This window comes from Salmo salar, chromosome ssa01 (assembly GCF_905237065.1).
Source record: "Salmo salar chromosome ssa01, Ssal_v3.1, whole genome shotgun sequence".
Classification (NCBI taxonomy): Eukaryota; Metazoa; Chordata; class Actinopteri; order Salmoniformes; family Salmonidae; genus Salmo; species Salmo salar.
The window spans coordinates 51,802,898-51,824,298 of record NC_059442.1 but is presented as its reverse complement, the minus strand read 5'-3'; the positions used below and the strand labels follow the sequence as shown (position 1 = coordinate 51,824,298).

At 39.1% G+C, this 21,401-nt stretch overlaps 1 protein-coding gene across 15 annotated transcripts; it reads right to left on the bottom strand.

Annotated features, from left to right (window-relative positions):
• Positions 1 to 1,110: 1,110 nt before the first annotated feature.
• On the bottom strand, positions 1,111 to 18,290 carry LOC106604631 (protein FAM204A). Of its 15 annotated transcripts, none has more exons than XR_006770040.1 (9): positions 17,907 to 18,290; positions 17,597 to 17,688; positions 17,038 to 17,080; positions 14,927 to 15,032; positions 13,689 to 13,724; positions 13,010 to 13,099; positions 11,940 to 11,990; positions 1,925 to 2,182; positions 1,111 to 1,499 (listed from the first exon to the last, which is right to left on the bottom strand). XR_006770040.1 is itself a non-coding variant. In XM_014199507.2 (8 exons), exons 1-8 carry the CDS (start codon positions 18,152 to 18,154, stop codon positions 1,448 to 1,450), a joined length of 777 nt encoding a protein of 258 aa, XP_014054982.1. In that variant the 5' UTR covers positions 18,155 to 18,290; the 3' UTR covers positions 1,247 to 1,447. The 15 variants fall into 15 exon arrangements, 8 of the variants coding, with proteins under 8 accessions (XP_014054982.1, XP_014055001.1, XP_014055010.1 ...); XR_006770041.1 differs by having other exon boundaries at positions 1,247 to 1,499; positions 14,927 to 15,029; XR_006770044.1 differs by lacking the exon at positions 11,940 to 11,990 and having other exon boundaries at positions 1,247 to 1,499.
• Positions 18,291 to 21,401: the final 3,111 nt, after the last annotated feature.

Genomic DNA, 21,401 nt, shown 5'->3' with positions numbered 1-21,401 from the left:
TCTTATGGGGTATAGCCATGGTAGCCAAATTAATGGCAAAATAATGGCTTGCCCAGCATTTTTTATACATGACCCTAAGCATGATGGGATGTTATTTGCTTAATTAACTCAGGAACCACACCTGTGAGGAAGCACCGGCTTTCAATATACTCTGTATCTTTCATGTACTCAAGTGTTTCCATTATTTTGGCAGTTTTGTCTAACAAAATGTGCACCCACAAATAAAAAAAAATAGCATCAAGTAAAATTATGAAAACTATTGTCAGTGACAGTAAGTTAAACCCTTAACCTGGTTCTGCTTGTCAGTGTTACCTTTTTCTGTGGAATTCATTGTAGTTCTCAGCCCTTTTCAGATGTTCACAGTTTTAAGCCGCTTCGGTCAAGTAAACTTTTTATGCTGATGTTCTGTCTATTTTTCTTGCAGTGCTAGACTGATTCAGCATACACAGCAAGACTATGAGAATAGGATACAGCATTTGGGAGTGGGTGCAAAAATGTGTGAAGAGCAAACAACTGAGGTGGATTAATCCAGATTGCCTTGGAGCAAAGCAATCATTTTGCATTGTTAACAAAATAATATAGGTTTACGAATAATGGCAATTACCAGTCGTGCACTTTTTCCGCATGCAATTTCAAATTACAATAAATAATCACAATCTGCATTGGGGGAAGCATTTGGGACGGACCAGTTGGAGAGCAGGTCGTTGCAGAGCAAAAGAAGATCACAGTGCAAAGAAACTGTAAAGAGGAGCATCAAATCTTCTGAATGCACAACAATTTAATCATCGCTCATACTCTTACAGCTATAGAGTAGGCTCCTTAGAAATATCCTGCGCTTCTTGTTTAAGCGGAGGAACAATGACATCTCTCTCAGCATGGGTGAAGGCCAACAGCAAAGCCTCTGTTTCATGTCTCTCTGTTCACACAATTTACAGTTTACGACTGCTCACAACAGTTTACAGCAGCCAAATTTCATTTTGCACAGGCAAATCCTATCGCACATTATCCCGTACATTGCATTAGGAACCTAATCTTTTCTTTCTCTACCTCCTCAGAAGAAAGGAGCACCTTCATGATTAACCCACTTTACAGCAATGAATAAACGTATCATCCAGTAATGTACACCAGATTTAATTTGAATGAAAAAAATCCACGAAATGCTAAAAATCACAGAAATGTAATGGAAAATAGCACATAAAGCAGCCACCATGGAGTGCTCAGAGAATTAATTTGAACATTCCATAAATTCAATTTTTTCTTTACAGATTAGATGTTTTTTATTGTTAGTTGTGTACAGTATCTTGACAATTTCTCACAAATATGATGGTACAAACGTGAAGAAAAAATTATATGCATAAACAAAAATGTTATCTAACACAAACGTCATTAAATTAACTGAGAAATTACACAAATCTTCATTTTCTTTCTCTTCAGTGAAGACGTAAAGTCACATATAGCCCATGTTGCTTTTGGTTTCCCATCTTTGCTTGGCTTCAAACCTGAATCAATGTTAAAATACTGATTTAGCAAAACTTCTTTGCAAAATGTATTACTTATTAGAGAAATTATAATGACAAAAATGAATCTGTATGAAATATACATATTTCCATGTTCTTGAGAGCTTGAAATAACAGTTAGTTGTGTGTTGTTCTTAGACATTAGCATAACACATTTTACACATATTCTTACCATGACATCCACTGTGACAGTTCAAAAAGTGCCTGTCTAATGTTAAACGACGGCTACAGTACACACTTTCTCTGTATAGTCAAACCCTAGCATGTATTTATACCTGTGCATGAAATAAGTAAGAAAGAAGCTGGCAAGCTAGCAAAATATGCATAACAAATGTATGTCACTAACAAACTGCAATTGAATGTAAATTAGGGAGATAATTGTGGGGAGGAGAGTAAAAAAGACAAACCCCCAAGCGATTTGTTCCTTCCTTTTCTGGGCTGCCCGCGAAGCCTCCACTTCCTGTTTGCTTTGCACAAAGTCACGGCAATCGGTGGCTTGCGCGATTTTCACGGCCAACTATTGAAAGAGAGACAAGGCCCCTTAGATGATGTAAATCAGTCTCTCTGGCAAGCAGAGCTCTTCCAACTGATATGTCAGGGTGTCTTCTCATGAGTGCCTCCGGTTCCCGTTTTGTCTCACCCTGACCACGATGCAATGACGGCACCTAGATTGTGGGTTGGTGAAGAAAAAAACATAGTAAATACACATTCAACTGCTTAACAGTAATCGAAAATAAGACAGTCAACCATTTACCATGACTGTCATAATATTTACTTCATCGTTTGGATGTACAGTAAAGGAAAACATTTGATTTGAAACGTGCAGATCTTTAAATCAGAAGTTAAAAGGAATGACCGTGATTGCAAGTGGCAAACACGTTTTGTTCAAATATCTGTGAGGAAGTGCATGTATTGTTGAGCAGAAGAATCCCAATAACCCCAGTCACACAGAAGCACAGGAAACAGAAGGCAACATCCAGTCACTCCACACTTGGAACAAATCTCCAAACCTTTAGAAATAATTATCTAACACTCATAGAGTACAATCAGGGGAAAGAAAAAAAAAGTAAAAAAAAAAAAAAAGGCAGTGAAGAAATGTGCCACCATTTCTCAACAACACAAAAAAACATGCTAGTCAATTTAAAAAATATATATAATTAAGTGGGATAAACTTTATTAGAAAGACAAAATGTTGGGATTAAGCAGGACAGTGCAAGCAGCCAGGAAACATTTAACTCTAAAGGCTTTTTATCACCATATTTCAGGAACCAAGGGTGAAAAAATGTTCTAATTTGGGATACATTAAAAGCCATAAAGGTCTTTCAAAAAGATTAATGGTACTTTGCTTGGATTTGAGATAAGGGCTTCAGCTGGCTGCAAGTACTGGGCTCCGGCTGGGCCCTCGAGGCATTCATCTATACAGTCACTTGGAAGATTTGTAAAAGCGTCTGCATAACCTGAAGCTAACATACTATGACAGTTTTCTAATTCCTTGCAATTTTTTTATAGGTTTAAAGGCCCATAAATCATGTTTTCTAGGCAGAACTCTGGAGAAAGGGAAAGTTACAATGGGTGATCATTCTCATGTTGGGAGTAGATTTGCCAGCAGATAACACTAGGCCATTTTGAGCACCATGTTTAAGTGGTGTAGGTGCTAAATGCTTTTGCTTGGATGTGGCGCAGGCTGGGATCATACATCTGAAGGTTTATTCAATTGTTGACAATTCTCCTGCGTTCACACATTTGCCAAAAAATAAAGTCATTGGGTAAAAGAGGCATCGTTTTGAGAGAAAATCAAATGAAATTGGAAGATGCTAAATGGCTCCATGAGCTTTACAACCAGAGATGTATCTTTTTTTGAACACAAGGATTACCCACATTAACCTGCTCTCCTGTGGGGAGCATTTGAAATTCAAAATGTCTAGAAACCACGCCTTCCTAAACCCCCCGCCAACAAAAAAAAGACACCGACACATTGACACTTTGACATAATTAAAACCCTCTCACATACCCCCCTCTTCCCTTTTGAATGCAGCCACTGAGCGGTTAAAGCGGTAAAGGTCTTTACATTTTTTCTTTTTTTATCAATGCAGTCTACATCCCTGATTGTCTTTACTGGGGCTCAACATTAATGTCAACCAAGTTACCTAGGCGACAGAACAGATCAAAGAGACAAAAAAAAGCCCTCAAATGTCTGATTAATCAAGCCTGCAAACAGCTTATTTCTTTTAGCCTGCATGCAAGTATGAAAATGAGATTCCGAGAGCAGTACATTGTGCAGATTTGTTCATTCTTATCTGAACAAAGCCAGCGGCAGCTTATTTCATGGATCACTGGCACTGTCAGCGCTGTGGCGCCGAGCAGGTGACGGCTCCTCTTTCTGTGGCGAGAACAAAATTAGCAAAAAGTCGGCACAAATTAGCCTCTCATATTTTCTGTAATATGACATTATTTTTCATTTACTTTTTGATCCACTTTTCAGGATTTTTTCCTCCCCCTCCCCTTGTGTGTGTCTTAGTGCCAAATCCTTTCAAATCACAAGCCAGCAAAAATGAAAACATTTGCTGCCAGAATAAAAATACAAAGCTAGAAAAGAAAAATGGGCCTACTCGACGCAAAAACCTCATGTGTTCTTTGTTTAAAGTAGTCATACAAGCATATTCCATGTCTCCGTAAGACCAATGTTAAAATGAAGATTTAGTGTCCGATAGCTTCAATTTTCTTCTCCCCAAAACCCTTTTCTTTTCTTTCAATTCTGTCCTGAGCACAGCCTCCATTTAACACAAGGTTTATTCAAAGGATTAATACTGTGACCTTTGGAAGGTTTGCAGGCAGCGGATTTTTGCTGCATTATACTGCCGCTGCTGCAGTAGCTTACAACCACTAGGAAAGTTAAATCAATAGTACCACTTTGTTGTCACTCATGGTTGGGTTGTCATAGAGATTCAAGTGGACTCCCAAATATGTGGCCTCGCTATATATATATATATATATATATATATTATATATCTCACTTCAGCACAGGCCATGTTAAAGATAAGGCCGTGATAAGGCATGTCCATTGTATTGACACAATATAGTATTGAGATAATGCAAGTTATCGATCATAGTCCCCTTTGAGCTGACTTCTATGCTGTGGCACAGCCTACTGCATAGACAGCATGGATGTGGCTTCTGTCAGTGACACAAATGGAATCCCTTCCAAAGTATGCAAGACATTGGGGATCATGCAGGTATTTCAACCAGTTTACCAACATGAGTTCATAGTCATCACAATGATTTACTGATAACTCTGTGCATTTCTCAGAATCCTTGGATATTCCAAGATACACATTACAAACAACAGCAGCAGCTTCAAAAGATAATGGTAGGGAGAGAAGATTCAACTTAACGCAAATGCTTCTCTATATTAATAAAGTGTTCAGGCTGGTATTAACAATATGAAATAAATGATGGCTTTAAGGAAGAAATGGCCTTAAACCCATTCATAAAATGTCCTATCCAGGGAAGCCTCTTCCAATTAAAACATGTGAGAGGTGGATTAACAGGGGCTATGTGGCTTTGCCTCGCTAAATCACCACCCCGAGCTGCTCCGCTGCATTTGACGTGTAAACGATTAATGACCAGCCTAATTCCCTTATCACACTACCTTAATGCCTAAATAATGTGGCCTTAGTCAACTTTGGAAAGCAGGGCTATATAAGAATGGAATAAATATCAGATTAGGCAGCTCATATGTAATTTCAGTCTAATTTCGAAGAATCGAGGTAGGGAGGAAAAAAGGAAAAATGGGTTTCTAGTCTGAAAAGTCAGATTGCTATACTTCAACTTGACCTTGTTTATGCCATGTAAAAGCATTACTGCGACAATGAAGCATAAGGCAGTCTGTCCACTAAATTGCTTTGATGCCATTCAATCTATTTCCAATTATTGGTTGTCCTATCGGTGCAAGTTAAACAAAGAAATTATTATGTTGATAAGAACAAGTCTTGACAATGATTTGAGTGAAGCCCAGCAAACTGGGGACGTCCTGAAGACATGCGGCGACATTCCCATTAGGTCCCTCAAGGGTTACGAAGCGATTATTATCCCACTGGACTTTCTAAAAACATTCTAAGAACATTGCGTGACAGTCCCAAAGGAACGTTCTCTGGGGGGACCTTTGTCTAGTTCCCTGTAAGTTCCCAGGACGTCACTGAGGACCATGTCAGGACATTCTCAGGACTTTAATTTTACTACTCCTTAGGATGTTGCATGATGGTCCCAAGGGAACGTTCTCTTTGGGACGTTTTTATAGTTCCCGGTTTGTCCAATGGTCCCCTGAATGTTCTTGGGACATTGTGTCATGTTCCCCTGGAGGTTTTATCTAGTTCCCGATTTGTCCCAGGGATGGTTTTTAGGACGTTCTTTGGATGTTGTGTCATGGTCCCCTGGCCGTTGTCTAGTTCCCGGTTTGTCCCAGGGACGTTTTTAACACGTAGCAGGAAGACTGGAATGCTGTGAACCAAGAGGTTGTGAGTTTAAATCTCAGGTGAGAACATGTTAAATTAATAATTACTGTATGAATCAACATACACAATGTAATCAAGTATGTCAAAGTGTTCAATATGTAAGTTGAAAACACTGTATGCAATATATTGTAGTGTGTAGCTACCTCATCAAGAGGTCCTGAGTTGATCTTGTCATAAAGGCTATGAGGAGTTGGGTTGACAATCCAATGACCCAAGTTTGAGTCCTGGTCAGGGCTACCACCGAATTTGCGAATTGGTGTCAGAAGTGTAATGGCGCTACCATGAGGCCATCGAAGGTGTGCCCAGGCATTAGGAACTTGAGATGGGGACGAAGAGGGGTAGTGACGCGACTTTAATCCAACACCTAGCAAACTCGTCAAGAGGTTTTAGATCTCTTGGTGTAACAGCTAAGGAGTTGTGTTGGCAGTCGCTGGAACCGGTTTTGAGTCCTGGGAAGTGGGCGAAACTTGGTCAATATGGAATTTCAGTCCATTTTTTTGTGATGACGAATAGTCCTTATTCTGTAGGTGTTAAAAAACATCTAAGTACATCAAAGCATTACTGGCATTGGTTGTCTGGTGAGACCATTTGACTGCTTATCTAATCAAAGCCATGAGCTGTATATCCTTGCCATATCATTTTTTAATTCAGGATGCATTGCCATATTCTCTCAATAAAGATGAGCATTATTGTCATTCAGGGGGCAGTCGTGTAAGAGGTTTATGTAATCTTGCTGCCAATTTGACAAACAGCATTACATGACATGCAAAAAGAGAGCCACTCCTGGGAAGATATTGCCGAACTGCCAGTGGTATAATGCATGTCTCTATTTTTCTGCTCCCTAATAATCTGATGCTAGATACTGTCATCTTTAGGGACTGAAAGAGAGTCGGAAAGTTTGCCCGCTTTGTGCATATTCCATTATCTTGCCTCTTCTGAGTAGGGAAGGCTTATTAGCAAGCTTTGAACTCATACTTACAATAATGTGCCATCAACAGTTTTATAAGCTAATTAGAAAAACAGTTTAATTAATGACTGACTGGCAATAAAATGGCAATCATGAAAAAAGAAACTAAGGGTGCTAAGCTTCCACTACCACCAATTAAGGCCTAATTACAAACAAATTATATATGTGTTTTGCTGTGGGCTTTAATAAAAAAAAATGGCTTTAATTAAAAGAGAAAACATGCTAATTAATTAAACAGCACAAAAAAAAAAAATCTACATTGAAAAGTATGCTTTGCCTATCAAGTAATTAATGAAATACAATAATCTAAATGAGATTCCCAAGCAAATGATAAAAGCTTAGTAACCATTTCACAAAATCCATTTCAAAATGAATGGGCAGAAACTGCATGTGAGTCATCCAGAGACGCATACAATAAGAGTTCATTCTGTGATGAATTGCTTATGCTGAAGGAAAAAGGAACGAAGAAGAGACTTTCCTTAACTGTTTCTCAGTCGCCCGGGGGCCTTGCAGGAGAGAGGAAGAGAGCCTCATTTTCTGATGTGGGGCGGGCACAGCTTAAATCTGATAACGAGTGTTTTCCACAAAAGCAATGCTCATTAAAAAAATGTGGCATCACAGGGAAAGGTACTGAAAAGAGAAAATACCAAAATAACATGAAACAGTCTTAGTTCAGCTCCTCTTCTCACCTAAATAGCCATGTTGTGCCACCTTTGCTTTACAGTACGTAAACAGTGGTTTCCAAAGCGATGCATGCTATGGTGGTATGGGTTTCTTTCCTAATATACAGTACCAGTCAAAAGTTCAGACACACCTACTCATTCCAGGGTTTTTCTTTATTTTTACTATTTTCTGCATTGTAGAAGTGTATATTTGAGATTCTTCAAAGTAACCTTGATGACAGCTTGGCACACTCTTGGCATTCTCTCAACCAGCTTCATGAGGTAGTCACCTGGAATGCACTTCAATTAACATGAGTGCCTTATTAAAAGTTAATTTGTGGAATGTATTTCCTTCTTAATGCGTTTGAGCCAATCAGTTGTGTTGCAACAAGGTAGGGGTGGTAAACAGAAGACAGCCTATTTGGTAAAACACCAAGTCCATATTATGGCAAGAAGAGCTCAAATAAGCAATGAGAAATGACAGTCCATCATTACCTTAAGACATGAAGGTCAGTCAATATCAAACATTTCAAGAAATTTTAAGAAACAAGAAGTTTCTTCGAGTGCAGTCGCAAAAACCATCAAGCGCTATGATGAAACTGGCTCTCATGAAGTCCGCCACAGGAGAGGAAGGCCTAGAGTTACCTCTGCTGCAGAGTATAAGTTCATTAGAGTCAACTGCACCTCAGATTGCAGCCCAAATAAATGCTTCACAGAGTTCAAGTAACAGACACATCTCAACATCAACTGTTCAGAGGAGACTGCGTGAATCAGGCATTCATGGTGGAATTGCTGCAAAGAAAGCACTACTAAAGGACACCAATAATAAGAAGAGACTTGCTTTGGCCAAGAAACACAAACAATGGACATTAGACCAGTGGAAATCAGTCCTTTGGTCTGATGATTCCAAATGAGACTTTTGGTTTCAACTATTGTGTCTTTGTGAGTCGCAGAGTAGGTGAACAGATGATTTCCGCATGTGTGGTTCCCACCGTGAAACATGGAGGAGATGGTGTGATGGTGCTTTGATGGTGAAACTGTCAGTGATTTATTTAGAATTCAAGGCACACTTAACCAGCATGGCTACCACAGCATTCTGCAGCGATAAGCCATTCCATCTGGTTTGCACTTAGTGGGACTATCATTTGTTTTTCAACAGGACAATGACCCAACACACCTCCAGGCTGTGTAAGAGCTATTTGACCAAGGAGAATGATGGAGTGCTGCATCAGATGACCTGGCCTCCAATTGAGATGGTTTGGGATGAGTTTGACCGCAGAGTGAAAGAAAAGCAGCCAACAAGTGCTCAGCATATGTGGGAACTCTTTCAAGACAGCTGGAAAAACAATCCTCATGAAGCTGCTTGAGAGAATGCCAAGAGTGTGCCAAGCTGTCATCAAGGCAAAGGGTGGCTACTTTGAAGAATCTAAAATCTATTTTGATTTGTTTAACACTATTTTGGTTACTACATGATTCCATGTGTTATTTCATAGTTTTGATGTCTTCACTATTATTCTACAATATAGGAAATAGTAAAAATAAAGAAAGACCCTGGAATGAGTAGGTGCGTCCAAACTTTTGACTGGTACTGTATCTCTTGCTTCATTGAAATGGTAGAAGAAATTAGGGTCATAATAATATCATACCATTTTGAGTGGTATGAGAAGTAAAAATGCAAGTTAGCCTGGGGACACAGCATATCTGGCCTTCAAGCAACCACCATTTACATGACTCTAGGCCTATAGCTCAGTCATACAATGATCTAACGTCAGGTGACTGTTAATTTGCTACTTATTGCCACGAGCAGCACCTGTGGATAATTTGGCGTGTCTTTCTGTGTTCAGAAATGTCACTCCTAACCACCTATCTATGGTGTGTTGAAGAGTGAAATTTCTCTGGGTTCTGTACTTTAGACTACCAGTGGTTAGCCAAGTGTTTATGATGAACCATGCAGGTGTTTCTTTCTTTCCATTATTTCCATACTCTTTAGCTTCTGGAACTCATGAAAAGGATACGACACCCCCTATTGTGTCAGAATACATCGTTTCTGTTTTGAAGTGGTAATGTACGCTAATAGCTGTGATCACTGCTAAGGGGAAACTGGAAGCACTAACACGGTGTGACAGTCTTTTGTCTTGTATTATTCTCACTTATTATATAAAAAGTGCTGCCTCAGAGTAAAAAAACGAAATATTAAAAAAGGGAGCTTATTGCTTGGTTTATTGCTCGGTTTGTAGAGGAGAGGGATGTAATCAATTGTTGCAGGATGGAAGTCCGCTGAAGAGACAGTGAATTACAAATCACCATTGGATTAAGTTGTGCTTAGCTATTTTACTTAGGGCTAGCTGTTAAACTCATTCATAATGTATTATGAATGAATGAATAATAGGCATTTATGCACTTGTGTAGGCAGTTATAAGAAGCTATGCGCTGTTATGAATGCTTATAACAGTTGCTGTATTATTGGATATACGTTTTAACTGAATACAGCCTTCTTTGTTGCATTTTTCAGGAATGCTTTCTGGAATCCATCTTTTAAATATGAGCTGCCGGATCCTATCAACTCTCCTGACAGAGGGTGAGCGAGTTATATATAGCGCTTAATATTATGCTAATTAAGGAAATTAATTACTCCATATGCAACGTACAGCTGTGTAAAATAATGTTCAGTAATCAAAGGATGGTGTCGCAAGTGCCCTAACTGGAAGACTTGCACCACTTAATCTACTGAACTAATATTAAGAAGTACTTTAGGGGCCAGAAGCTATTCCGAGTATTTTGGGACTTCTAAGCCGGCCTTTGAGAAACAACAAGAAAAGTACGGCTCTGCAAAAGATCAACAAACCAAACTGCACGTGAGAAAAGAAGAAACATTGCCAACCCTATCTGCAAACAATGGTTTTCTAAAATGTAAAGGTATTAGCGATGAAAACGAAAGAGCTTCCTTTGAAACAACACTGCCTCAGTAAGGTACCAGTTAATAATATGAACAGATACCTAAGAAGAAATGTGATTGCTTTGTGTCACATTTTGGTGGACTTAATACTTAACTTGAACTTTTAAGAAGAATCGAGCTTTAAAAAGTATTTGAAACAAAGAATTTCAGACTTTGGAGAATATTTAAATATATACTTTAATGAGGAGACAATCTCAAAGCAACCTGTAATATTCTGGCAGTGTATTTTAGAACTCGAACAGATGAAAGCACATGTATCAGAGAATTTATAAGAAGCCTTAAAAAAAAGGGTTTTACCAAATTGTTTTAATATTCAGATTCAAAGTCAACAACAAAATAATGAATTGATTGTCGCGAGCTCAAAACACAGCAGAAACAAACAATTCCTTTATTGGAGGAACATCTTCAGACATTTCACTTTGGTTCGAAAAGCAATGCTGGCAGATTGAGAATTGAAATACTGTGACAACCTGGTACACTGTGAACTGTGTTTCTTTACAAACAATGCCTTGGGGGACAGACACAGCTTTCTTCAGTACTTCACAGCTGTCTAAATCCTTTTCCGTTCTTTCCACTACGAAAACCTGGTACGATTCCTCCACTAAAAAGCCTGCCATAATAATGTCTCTCAAGTGTTATGACAGTAAACAAATAAGCCATTACATACAGTATCAAATGAGACGCTTCAATAATAACCTTGAAATGTATTCTGACCACAGTTGGGAATATTGATCCACTAAATGTTTGTCACCATAGGACTGTCCAGAGTCAACACTAGTGTCTCAATCATCATTTGCAAAGTGCAATGAGGTTGAACTCAGGAAGAATTAGACGTGGGTATAAAACGCTCCACTTCTACGCACATTTCCCCAGAGCATGTTTAATACACCACATGCTATTATTTAACTAGGAAATGAAGCCGCAACCTTGACGCTGCCAGCAGCCACCACTTGAGCCATCTGTAGCAAACTACACTTCTCTCAAGTTTATCCTCTACCATAGATACTGTATATTTGGTCCAACATCCACTAAAGAGACGGAGAAAAACATATTTGAAAAGGGATATTGCAGCAGTAACACATCAGTATCCCCTTCTGTGCAACATGGTCAACATACTACAGTAGAATAAATGGTGAAATGTCTATGTCCTACTCATTCATGGTACTGTATGCGCTGTATTTTCCTATCTATTTACAAGAAGTCGGTGGAATTTGTAGGTCACTTGTCATTAGCTCTCATTGTCATTTAGACAATTTTACAGACAGGCTGATATTGGGCTAAATGTTACCAGGCATTACAGAACAATGAATGCAGTTTCTTACTCACCAGTTTTGTTGTATGTGAGAATGTCTTGAAAACTTCAGTCAATTCACTGTTCTGAGCATGAGGTAAACACAGATACAGAGTGAGCTATGGCTGCCAGACTGCTGTCAAGCCCATCCTTCATGTTCCTGGCAAGCTACAAGGGAGGTGACAGAGAGGCAAAGAACCTCAGCTAAGTCTGCCCAAATCCACTAGTGCTCTAAGAGGCTTTCTGGAACTACAGGTGCCACTTTGTCAGCCACAAAGCAAGTTTATTTGAATTTCTCTAACCTTTTCTTTGGCCATTTGCATTATTGTGTTTTATCGTCTGTTTTATTTTATGCTGGGTACAAGAACCAGTCTTCAACATCAGTCTGCTGGCACGTAAAATCAAATCACTTACCGTGCGTGTCCCTCATCAACATTTTTAATAGAGAACTAGGTTTTAATGTTTGATAGAGTACGACGATTTTGCGTGCATTGCCTAACCTTTGTTGAAGTTCAAGTGTTTATCTGAATTAAGGTTTAGGTACATGGCTGACAGACTTAATAGCGCGTATGCTGTACTGATGCACGAATATCACTGCTTCTATAAGAGCATCACATCTCTCACCTCTAGTTGTGACAATTGAACATACTGTAATCCCCAACTATGAAAAGTAGTAGCTGTGTCTTTTTAACTGCAATTATGGGTGCGTGGGCTACATTTTCTACTAAATTAGCTTCAAACCGCTTGATCCATGATGCCTGCCGAGACGAGTGGTTTCAAAACTGCAGGCATAGCATTTAGGGACGTGTGCACTTCAAAGGTATGAAACTTGCACCTTGAGAATGTTTTAAAAGTTGGCTTGAAGGCAATGTACCCCTTCATTAAAAAGCAGAGCCAAAAGTCCTTTAGACACTGCCACACTTCAAAACTAAGGGGGAGGGATTTCCATTAACTCAATGGAAAAGGGCTGCAGGACTTCTCAATCAAGTGTGCCTGTGTGTGTTTTTGTTCCCCTATGTCTTTGCAGGAAGAAATGGCCGCGGATCCATTAGTTTGATTTGTCACAGCGGGAGCGCCCCAAAGATCTCTTATCAGTGCAACGTACCTCTCGAGTGGCGAGTCTGTCGCTCATCTCCTCCGCCTTCCCAAAGTCCCCTTCAGCGATGGCGCTCTCTATGCTCTTTTCTAGGCTGGACTGGAGAGAAGGGGAACATTTTGTGATTTTAGAAATAGAAAGGGGGGAAAATCTAAGAGTAACTTCCCCTGGGCCTTATTTTTTATAGGATTGCTATTAATACAAATATGTAGAAAACCTTTTTGATTGGATATTAGAAGGGAAATCTTTTTTTTTGGGGGGGGGGGTTACCAAACATAAATGTGACTCTTTAATTACACATTTCCATTACAGACTGGAGCAGGGGAGGGGGCAAAGATGCCCCTGGTTACTGATTGCAGGGTGGTTCCCTAAAAAAGGAGACTATCCGAAGTAGTACAGTAAAGAGCATTTCTCCAAAAATCTTTTACAGGGCACATGACGGGCAAGATATTATACTTCTATATTAGGGGAGCCCTCTCTGAAGCATCTTCATAAAAATGATTCAAGGACTCATGGCCCTGTGTGGTTCAGTTGGTAGAGCATGGCGTTTGCAACGCCAGGATTGTGGGTTTGATTCCCGGGCCCACCTATATATATATAAAATGTTTGCACGCATGACTGTAAATTGCTTTGGATTAAAGCGTCTGCTAAATGGCATATATAAACATATAAATAAAGACACACTCACCCCCAAATGAATTTGGAAAAAGACAGCAAGTGGAGCCTAATAATGAAATGAAAGATGGTAGTAATAACTACATATATACAAACTTCTACCACCACAACTTTACAGTAGCCTTTTTTTCTGGCAATGTGGACTGAATTATAGACTGAATGTGCATGTCCCAAAGAAAATATTTTGTGCCTAGTGTGTAATTGACTTAACATTTGTTAATGTAATATGAATGTCTAAATGACATTGATCACTAATGAGAATGTTTGAACATGGAGGAGCAAGACCTTCTCGTTATGTTGACTTGACAAGTTCTGTTTAATTCAGCTTCTTGTTAATTATATCTTATCCATTCAAAGTAGGCCTCCTCTTTTGAAAATGAGTAAAAAACTCAGCAAAAATTCAATTTTATGGTACTTTGAGATAAAGTGAATTCAAATAACACTCCAAATAAGCATTACTAGAACTTCCAATTGAATTAGGACAAATTCCACAACTTATACAAAATTATTATATTTGCAACCACTTTGCTTACATGACAATTTACATATAAAAATATGAATGTCTCTTTCTTCAGACTTATCAAGTACACAACTTAATTTCTTACTTGAATCCATTTAGAAATAAACACATTTTCCCAAGAGTTGCTTATCTTATGACACACACACACTACAGCTATTCGCCAACACTTTCCTGTACACAGACGCAGGGCTGAGACACACAAAAACAAAAGCAGGTGACTGTGATTCCATTTTCCATACATGAGTTTCCAAAAATATAGCCTAAGCTAGTGCTATGCAGGCTAGATCCATGCCCCTGTAGGCTAGATTCATGGGTCTGACAATTAGGCTACTCAAAGTGTGAGAGGCTATGTTATTGTTGTATACGGAGCTTTCCACAAACAGTAACAAGGTGTGCAGGAGCTGTCAGGTCTTTGTACAGACATGCAGTACATACACTTCTCTCTAGAGCAAATCTACATCTTACATTAATCTCAACCAAAAAGGACAGTGGAGAATCATCCCAAATGTCAAGATTAAGGTAATCTCATCATTACATTTAACACTATCTTTTATATTTTACTCAACGTCAGATTTGAGTCTAAAAACCTCTTAATCCACCTGTCATATTTGATAAAACAATGAGAAGTTACATAGGCATGGAAAGACAGAACACGTTCAATGCTTTTACCATAACTTGATGGCATTAAACACAGACAGGCAGGCGAGTAATGTGGCAGACATCTTTGTTACCTTGGGAGCAGGCTTGCTACAGGCAGGAGGTTGAAATCTATCATTGATGCCAAAGTACTGCGTAAGCCCATCCCAATGCCTTTCATGCTCCGCTTGAGGTTCTCTGCTGAGAAAAAAAAAAAATGGTGTTCATGTTCATTATCGGTTCAGTACAAGACTACAGCATATGTTTAGAATATACATGGGTGATAAGTACCCATCCAATTTTTTGAAATCCCTAGTAGAATAGGCTATTAGGTAGGCCTACACCAACAAGGCTATGTCCCGATTCACCACCCTTTTTCAGAAGTCTGCACTTGAACACCTACCGTCATGGATTAAAAAGCATAGGATTGGTGTAGCCTAAGCATTGGCTAGAGCGAGTTTCCACAATTCTAAAATCCATGCAAGAAAGTGTGCAAGCTGTAGTGGGTGAAGTACCGGGACTCAGCCTTGAAGACTTTATTGTAGAGCTACAGTTGAAGTCAGAAATTTACAAACACATTTAAACTCAGTTTCACAATTCCTGACATTTAATCCTAGTAAGAATTCCCTGTTTTAGGTCAGTTTGGATCACAATCTAATTTATGAATGAAAAATGTCAGAATAATAGTAGAGAGAATGATTTATTTCAGCTTTTATTTATTTCATCACATACCCAGTGGGTCAGAAGTTCACATACACTCAATTAGTATTTGGTAGCATTGCCATTAAATTGTATAACTTGGGTCAAACATTTCGGGTAGCCTTTCACAAGCTTCCCACAATATGTTGGGTGAATTTTGGCCAACTCCTCCTGACAGAGCTGGTGTAACTGAGTCAGGTTTGTAGGCCTCCTGGCTCGCACATGCTTTTTCAGTTCTGCCCACAAATTTTTTATAGGATTGAGGTCAGGGCTTTGTGTTGCCCACTCCAATACCTTGACTTTGTTGTCCTTAAGCCATGCAAAATGCCACAACTTTGCAAGAATGCTTTGGGTCATTGTCCATTTGGAAGACCCATTTGCGACCAAGCTTTAACTTCCTGACTGATGTCTTGAGATGTTGCTTCAATATATCCACAATTTTCCGTCCTCATGATGCCATCTATTTTGTGAAGTGCACCAGTCCCTCCTGCAGCAAAGCACCCCCACAACATGATGCTGCCACCCCCTTGCTTCACGGTCGGGATGGTGTTCTTCGACTTGCAAGCCTCCCCCTTTTTCCTCCAAACATAACGATGGTCATTATGGCCAAACAGTTCTATTTTTGTTTCATCAGACTAGAGGACATTTCTCCAAAAAGTACAATCTTTGTCCCCATGTGCAGTTGCAAACCGTAGTGGCATTTTTTATGACAGTTTTGGAGCAGTCTCCTTGTTGAGTGGCCTTTCAGGTTATGATGATATAGGACTCGTTTTACTGTGGATATAGATACTTTTGTACCCATTTCCTCCAGCATCTTCACAAGGTCTTTTGCTGTTGTTCTGGGATTGATTCGCACTTTTCGCATCAAAATACATTCATCTCTAGGAGAGAGAACGCGTCTCCTTCCTGAGCGGTATGAAGGCTGGTGGTCCCATGGTGTTTATACCTGCATACTATTGTTTGTACAGATGAACATGGTACCTTCCGGCATTTGGAAATTGCTCCCAAGGATGAACCAGACTTGTGGAGGTCTACAATTTTTTTTACTTAGGTCTTGGCTGATTTCTTTTGATTTTCCCATGATGTCAAGCAAAGAGGCACAGCGTTTGAAGGTAGGCCTTGAAATACATCCACAGGTACACCTCCAATTGACTCAAATTATGTCAATTAGCCTATCAGAAGCTTCTAAAGCCATGACATTATTTTCTGGAATTTTCAAAGCTGTTTAAAAGGCACAGTCAACTTAGTGTATGTAAACTTCTGGAATTGTGACACAGTGAATTGAGTGAAATAATATGTCTGTAAACAATTGTTGGAAAAATGACTTGTGTCATGCACAAAGTAGATGTCCTAACCGACTTGCCAAAACCATATAGTTTGTTAACATGACATTTGTGGAGTGGTTGAAAAACGAGTTTTAATGACTCAAACCTAAGTGTATGTAAACTTCCCACTTCAACTGTATGTAATACAATTACATTTTCAAAAATAGATAGGCCTACATTACCTTTCAGTGTTTGATTCCATGTTCTTAGTTGCTGATGTATCATCTGTTTAGTGACGTGAAACAAAGACATTAATCGTGGTTACCTGTGAACTGCCAAGTAAACTCCAAAAATCACCCTTTGTTGTATTGTGTCATGACTCATGACCTCAGAAATATAGACTACACTGTGGTAATATCCCTTCAAAACAATGAAAAGGGGTAGACTGGTTGACTATTTTTTTCAGTGACTTTTGATGGAACTGTATATAATTGAATTATGTTTGCCTTGGATCCATTCCAGTTCAACTTGTATAGCTAGAAGACTATTACCTCAATTATAATACCATTCTGAATTGAACAAGGACAAATGAAAGTTAGTAAATAGTCACTTAAAAAAACAAAAAAACAAGGGTCATGACACTTGGACACAGGATGACTCCTCTGCTCTGGTTTTCCCTTTTCCATTATTTCTGTGATAGATAGGTCAAGTAGGTTAGGCTTACATCTGACCAGAGCAAAGATGTCCTTGATCTTTATCTTCAGTGGCTATTATGGGTATGTGTTAAAAAGTGCAATTCACCTTTCTTATATCGTCCTTTTCTCTGCTGTCTTTTTTGGGGGAGTTTCATTGTGTTGATCTCATCTTTTTTTCTTCTGTTGCTCTTTAAATTTCTAAAGAACATGAAGCGCAACCATTCACATTTAGCATTAACAAAAGCATTAACCCATTAATGAAAACCTCCTTTTCAACACTTAATAAATTATGTTTGTGTGACGTGTATATCACGTTGGTGTCTTTAGTCACATTAAAACATACAATGTAGCTTTTCAAATGAGTAGCATATCCACATTTTACTTGCTTTTGAAAGGTGGTGCAACACTTCACATACTTGCCAAATCTCCTCGGAATCCCGGGTAAGGAGTCCAAACACGGGTCATTTTCTATGAAGGGCTGGATAGAAGAATAACTTGTGTCTCCGAGTGTAACACAATTTTGCTTAAGACCAGGCGAAAGTCCAACTGCAGGACGTTGAACGTTAGTTGCGGCTATTTCTTGATTTGCAACACCTTGGTCGTCTTCATCGTCTGAACTCATTTCTGCATCGGTCAGACCTTTCGGTAAAAGTCCGCTGTACATGTTGAGAAGGGCAAATCAACAACGATGTATGCTCGGGTTATGACGTGTTAGTCATAATCCAAAACAAACTGGTATACCTCTTTTTTTTACAAAATCAAAGACTGTAAACATTTTCTCTTCCTGGTGGACACTATGACTCTGGCAAAACAACCGCTCTGATTGGGTAAAACAATATCACTTCTACCAATGAGAACCGTTCTTCTATCGATGCGCCAAACCCCATGGTTGCGTTCCAGGTCGTCTTTCTTAGGCTACAATTGCAATGCGCATCTCAGATTATTACTGAGATGTTGAACACTTGTCCATGATAGATTTAACAGAATTGTAAAGCAATAATTTGCCCAAAAAGGGGAGAATTGTCACACCCCAAAAAATGCTTTGGGGAGGGTTGTGTTTTTTTATTAGGCAAGGAGGGGGGGGGGGGGGGGGGGGTAGTGCGTCTTCTCCCTGGTTTACCTTTGCCCTTATGCAGGTGTTCACTATAATTTCTTCCATTCTAGCCAAATTTCCTCATCTGCTTGCATGCCCCTTCCCTACAGTGCATTCGGAAAGTATTCAGACCCATTAACTTTTCCTAATTTTATTATGTTACAACCTTATTCTAAAATTGATTAAATTGCTTTTTGAATGCCAAGAGTTTGCAAATATGTTTCAAGGAAAACGGTGGCTACTTCGAAGAATCTCAAATATAAAATATATGTTAACACTTTTTTGGTTACTGCATGATTTCATATGTGCTATTTCATAGTTTTGATGTCTTCACTATTATTCTACAATGTGGAAAATAGTAAACATAAAGAAAAACCCTTGAATGAGTAGGTGTGTCCAAACTTTTGACTGGTACTCTATATATACACACATCTGCCAACCTTTCTAGAAACCTGTTTTCGCTTTGTCGTTTTGGGATATTGTGTGTAGATTGATGAGGACATGTTTTTATTTAATCTATTTTAGAATAAGGCTGTAACGTAGCAAAATGTAGAAGAAGTCAAGGGGTCTGAATACTTTCCGAATGCACTTTAAATCAAGCTGTTTTGGTGCTTTCCTTATGTACTACGTTTTCCGAGCGCTAACTATACCACAAGTCAATACAGTCTGCCAGTTTAACTGTCCACGGGCGTAGCCGTATTTATCCTGCATTATTTATCTCAATACCAAATTCTCTTGGTAACAATTAAGTACCTTACTGTAATTGTTTTCCACTAAAATGGTCAAAAATAGCTTTTTAACAAAAATACATTTTTCAAACAAGGTTTAAAATCACATATTTAGAAGATAAAGTAGGCGGGTGTTATGACTTTGTGGCTGTGGTAACCAGGCACAACTCTGATATAAAGTTTTTTTCTCAAAGTTGCCGGTATGTCACGTGTCCTACTTATATCAGTACACTCGTAACAACCTAATCATTACGAAACTTCTATTCGATCAAATCAGCCATATGTAGCAAATAAGCCATTACATTTTTTTGTTTACCAAATTCGACACTCTCAATGACCTTCTAACAAAAATTCCTCGCTTGGTGAACAAAAAAACTCAAAATCGCCACCTGCTGAAGACAGATTTTGGGCCCAGTTATCCCTCTCGCTTCGCCGGTTCCTTTCTGGTGTGTATCAATCCACTCGAGCGGAGGGGCCTAATAGGAGAAATATGTAGCCTGAAAACTAGCTGTTATTGTCAGAGAGGTGGAACTCTATTTGTTATTGGTCTATTAACTTATATCACCTGGTGATGTCACCAAGCAAGCCAAAACTCCACTCATGCAAAACCTGCTGATTAGAAGTTCCTGTGTAGACAGTGGCATGTATTCATGGGTGCCAAGAGAAGCCAGTCTTCCCCCCCAAAAATTAAGTAAAAACTAAAAGTAAAAAATAATTAAGAAAAATTGATATTTTGTCTCTCTGTTTTTCATAATTTTCCTTAAATTCGGAAGAGGCTGAATGTATCTCACAGGAGAAAGCATCCGAGCGAGCGAAACAGCGCCCCTCTGTCTCTCTACGTGTAGGCCATCTGTCTGATGCTGTCTGGTCCAAACGAGTATGACATTGTTGCCGTCCGTAGCATTGAAGGCAAGGGAAGCCAGTGAGCATCTAGCCTCCCTTGACAAACAAAGTTTACAAAATTAGCCAATCAGCTTTGAACTAAACTGAGCGAGCTCAACTGTGAATGTTCCTGGCGCACCAAAAAAAGAATCAAGGGAAGCCAGCTTGGATTTGGTGTCACTCCTATCCAATCCAAATGAAAGCATTATGTAATTGACAGAAAAACTTCAATTGTTGCATCTTGTTGTGTTGTTGTCCTCCGGTGGCTAGCTGGCCAGCTAGCTAAAATTGTCCCTTTCCTAAATTAGCCATGGATGGAGTTAGGGATTTGGACTTGTGGTTTTACTTAATTCTCCGTACTGGCCAATGATTATAACAGCGATTCTGATCCAACCATTAATTTATACATTGTTGTGCCCCTGGCCTAAGAGGATGGAAGTTCAATATGTAGCTAGATGTATAATGCTAATGTTAACTAGCTAATGTTGCCTATGAATGGAAGTTAGGCTACTGATCAAGCATTTTAGCCAGGTAGCGTAGGCCAACAAAAAATAAAAGTGTGTACTGTATGACAGAGTCATAGACCGTTTCGTCAACATGAAAGAGAGGAGGATGGCATTGGCATTCCTCTACAAGTAGGGTGAGTTAACATGTTTTTCTACTTGCACGAACACGCACGCATACCCACAGAAATCAGAACCATGGACAGCCACATCATTCCCCAGTGATTTTACCCACATACCACTACTGTGTGTAGATTGTATTTTCAACCAGAAATGATCAGGAAATAACAATGATCACATTTTTTTCACACTTTTACAGTGTTAATTTCATCAGCTGTTGCAAAATATGATACAAAACACAGGAAACAGAATTTGGCACTTGGCCTTCAACAAGGTTTAACATTAATCATGGCTTCTGGAAGGTTTGTAGAAAACGTAGTAAGAGAGGAAAGATATATTTGAGTGGTGTTTTAAGGGCAATATAGTAAATACAATGTTTACCTATTAAATTTCAGACTCAGAGCCATAAACGCTAACCAATACACTTTTGGTTCAAAATTAAATAATACATTTTTATTGAGTTGCCGCCCACAGATTTAGAAAATGTGGCAGGTGGTTGATCTCCCGTGAGACAATCCGATCATTGGCCTCTTTCATCCTCCTCACTCTGCTCTGACTCTCTGATTGCCTGTCATAGCAGACACA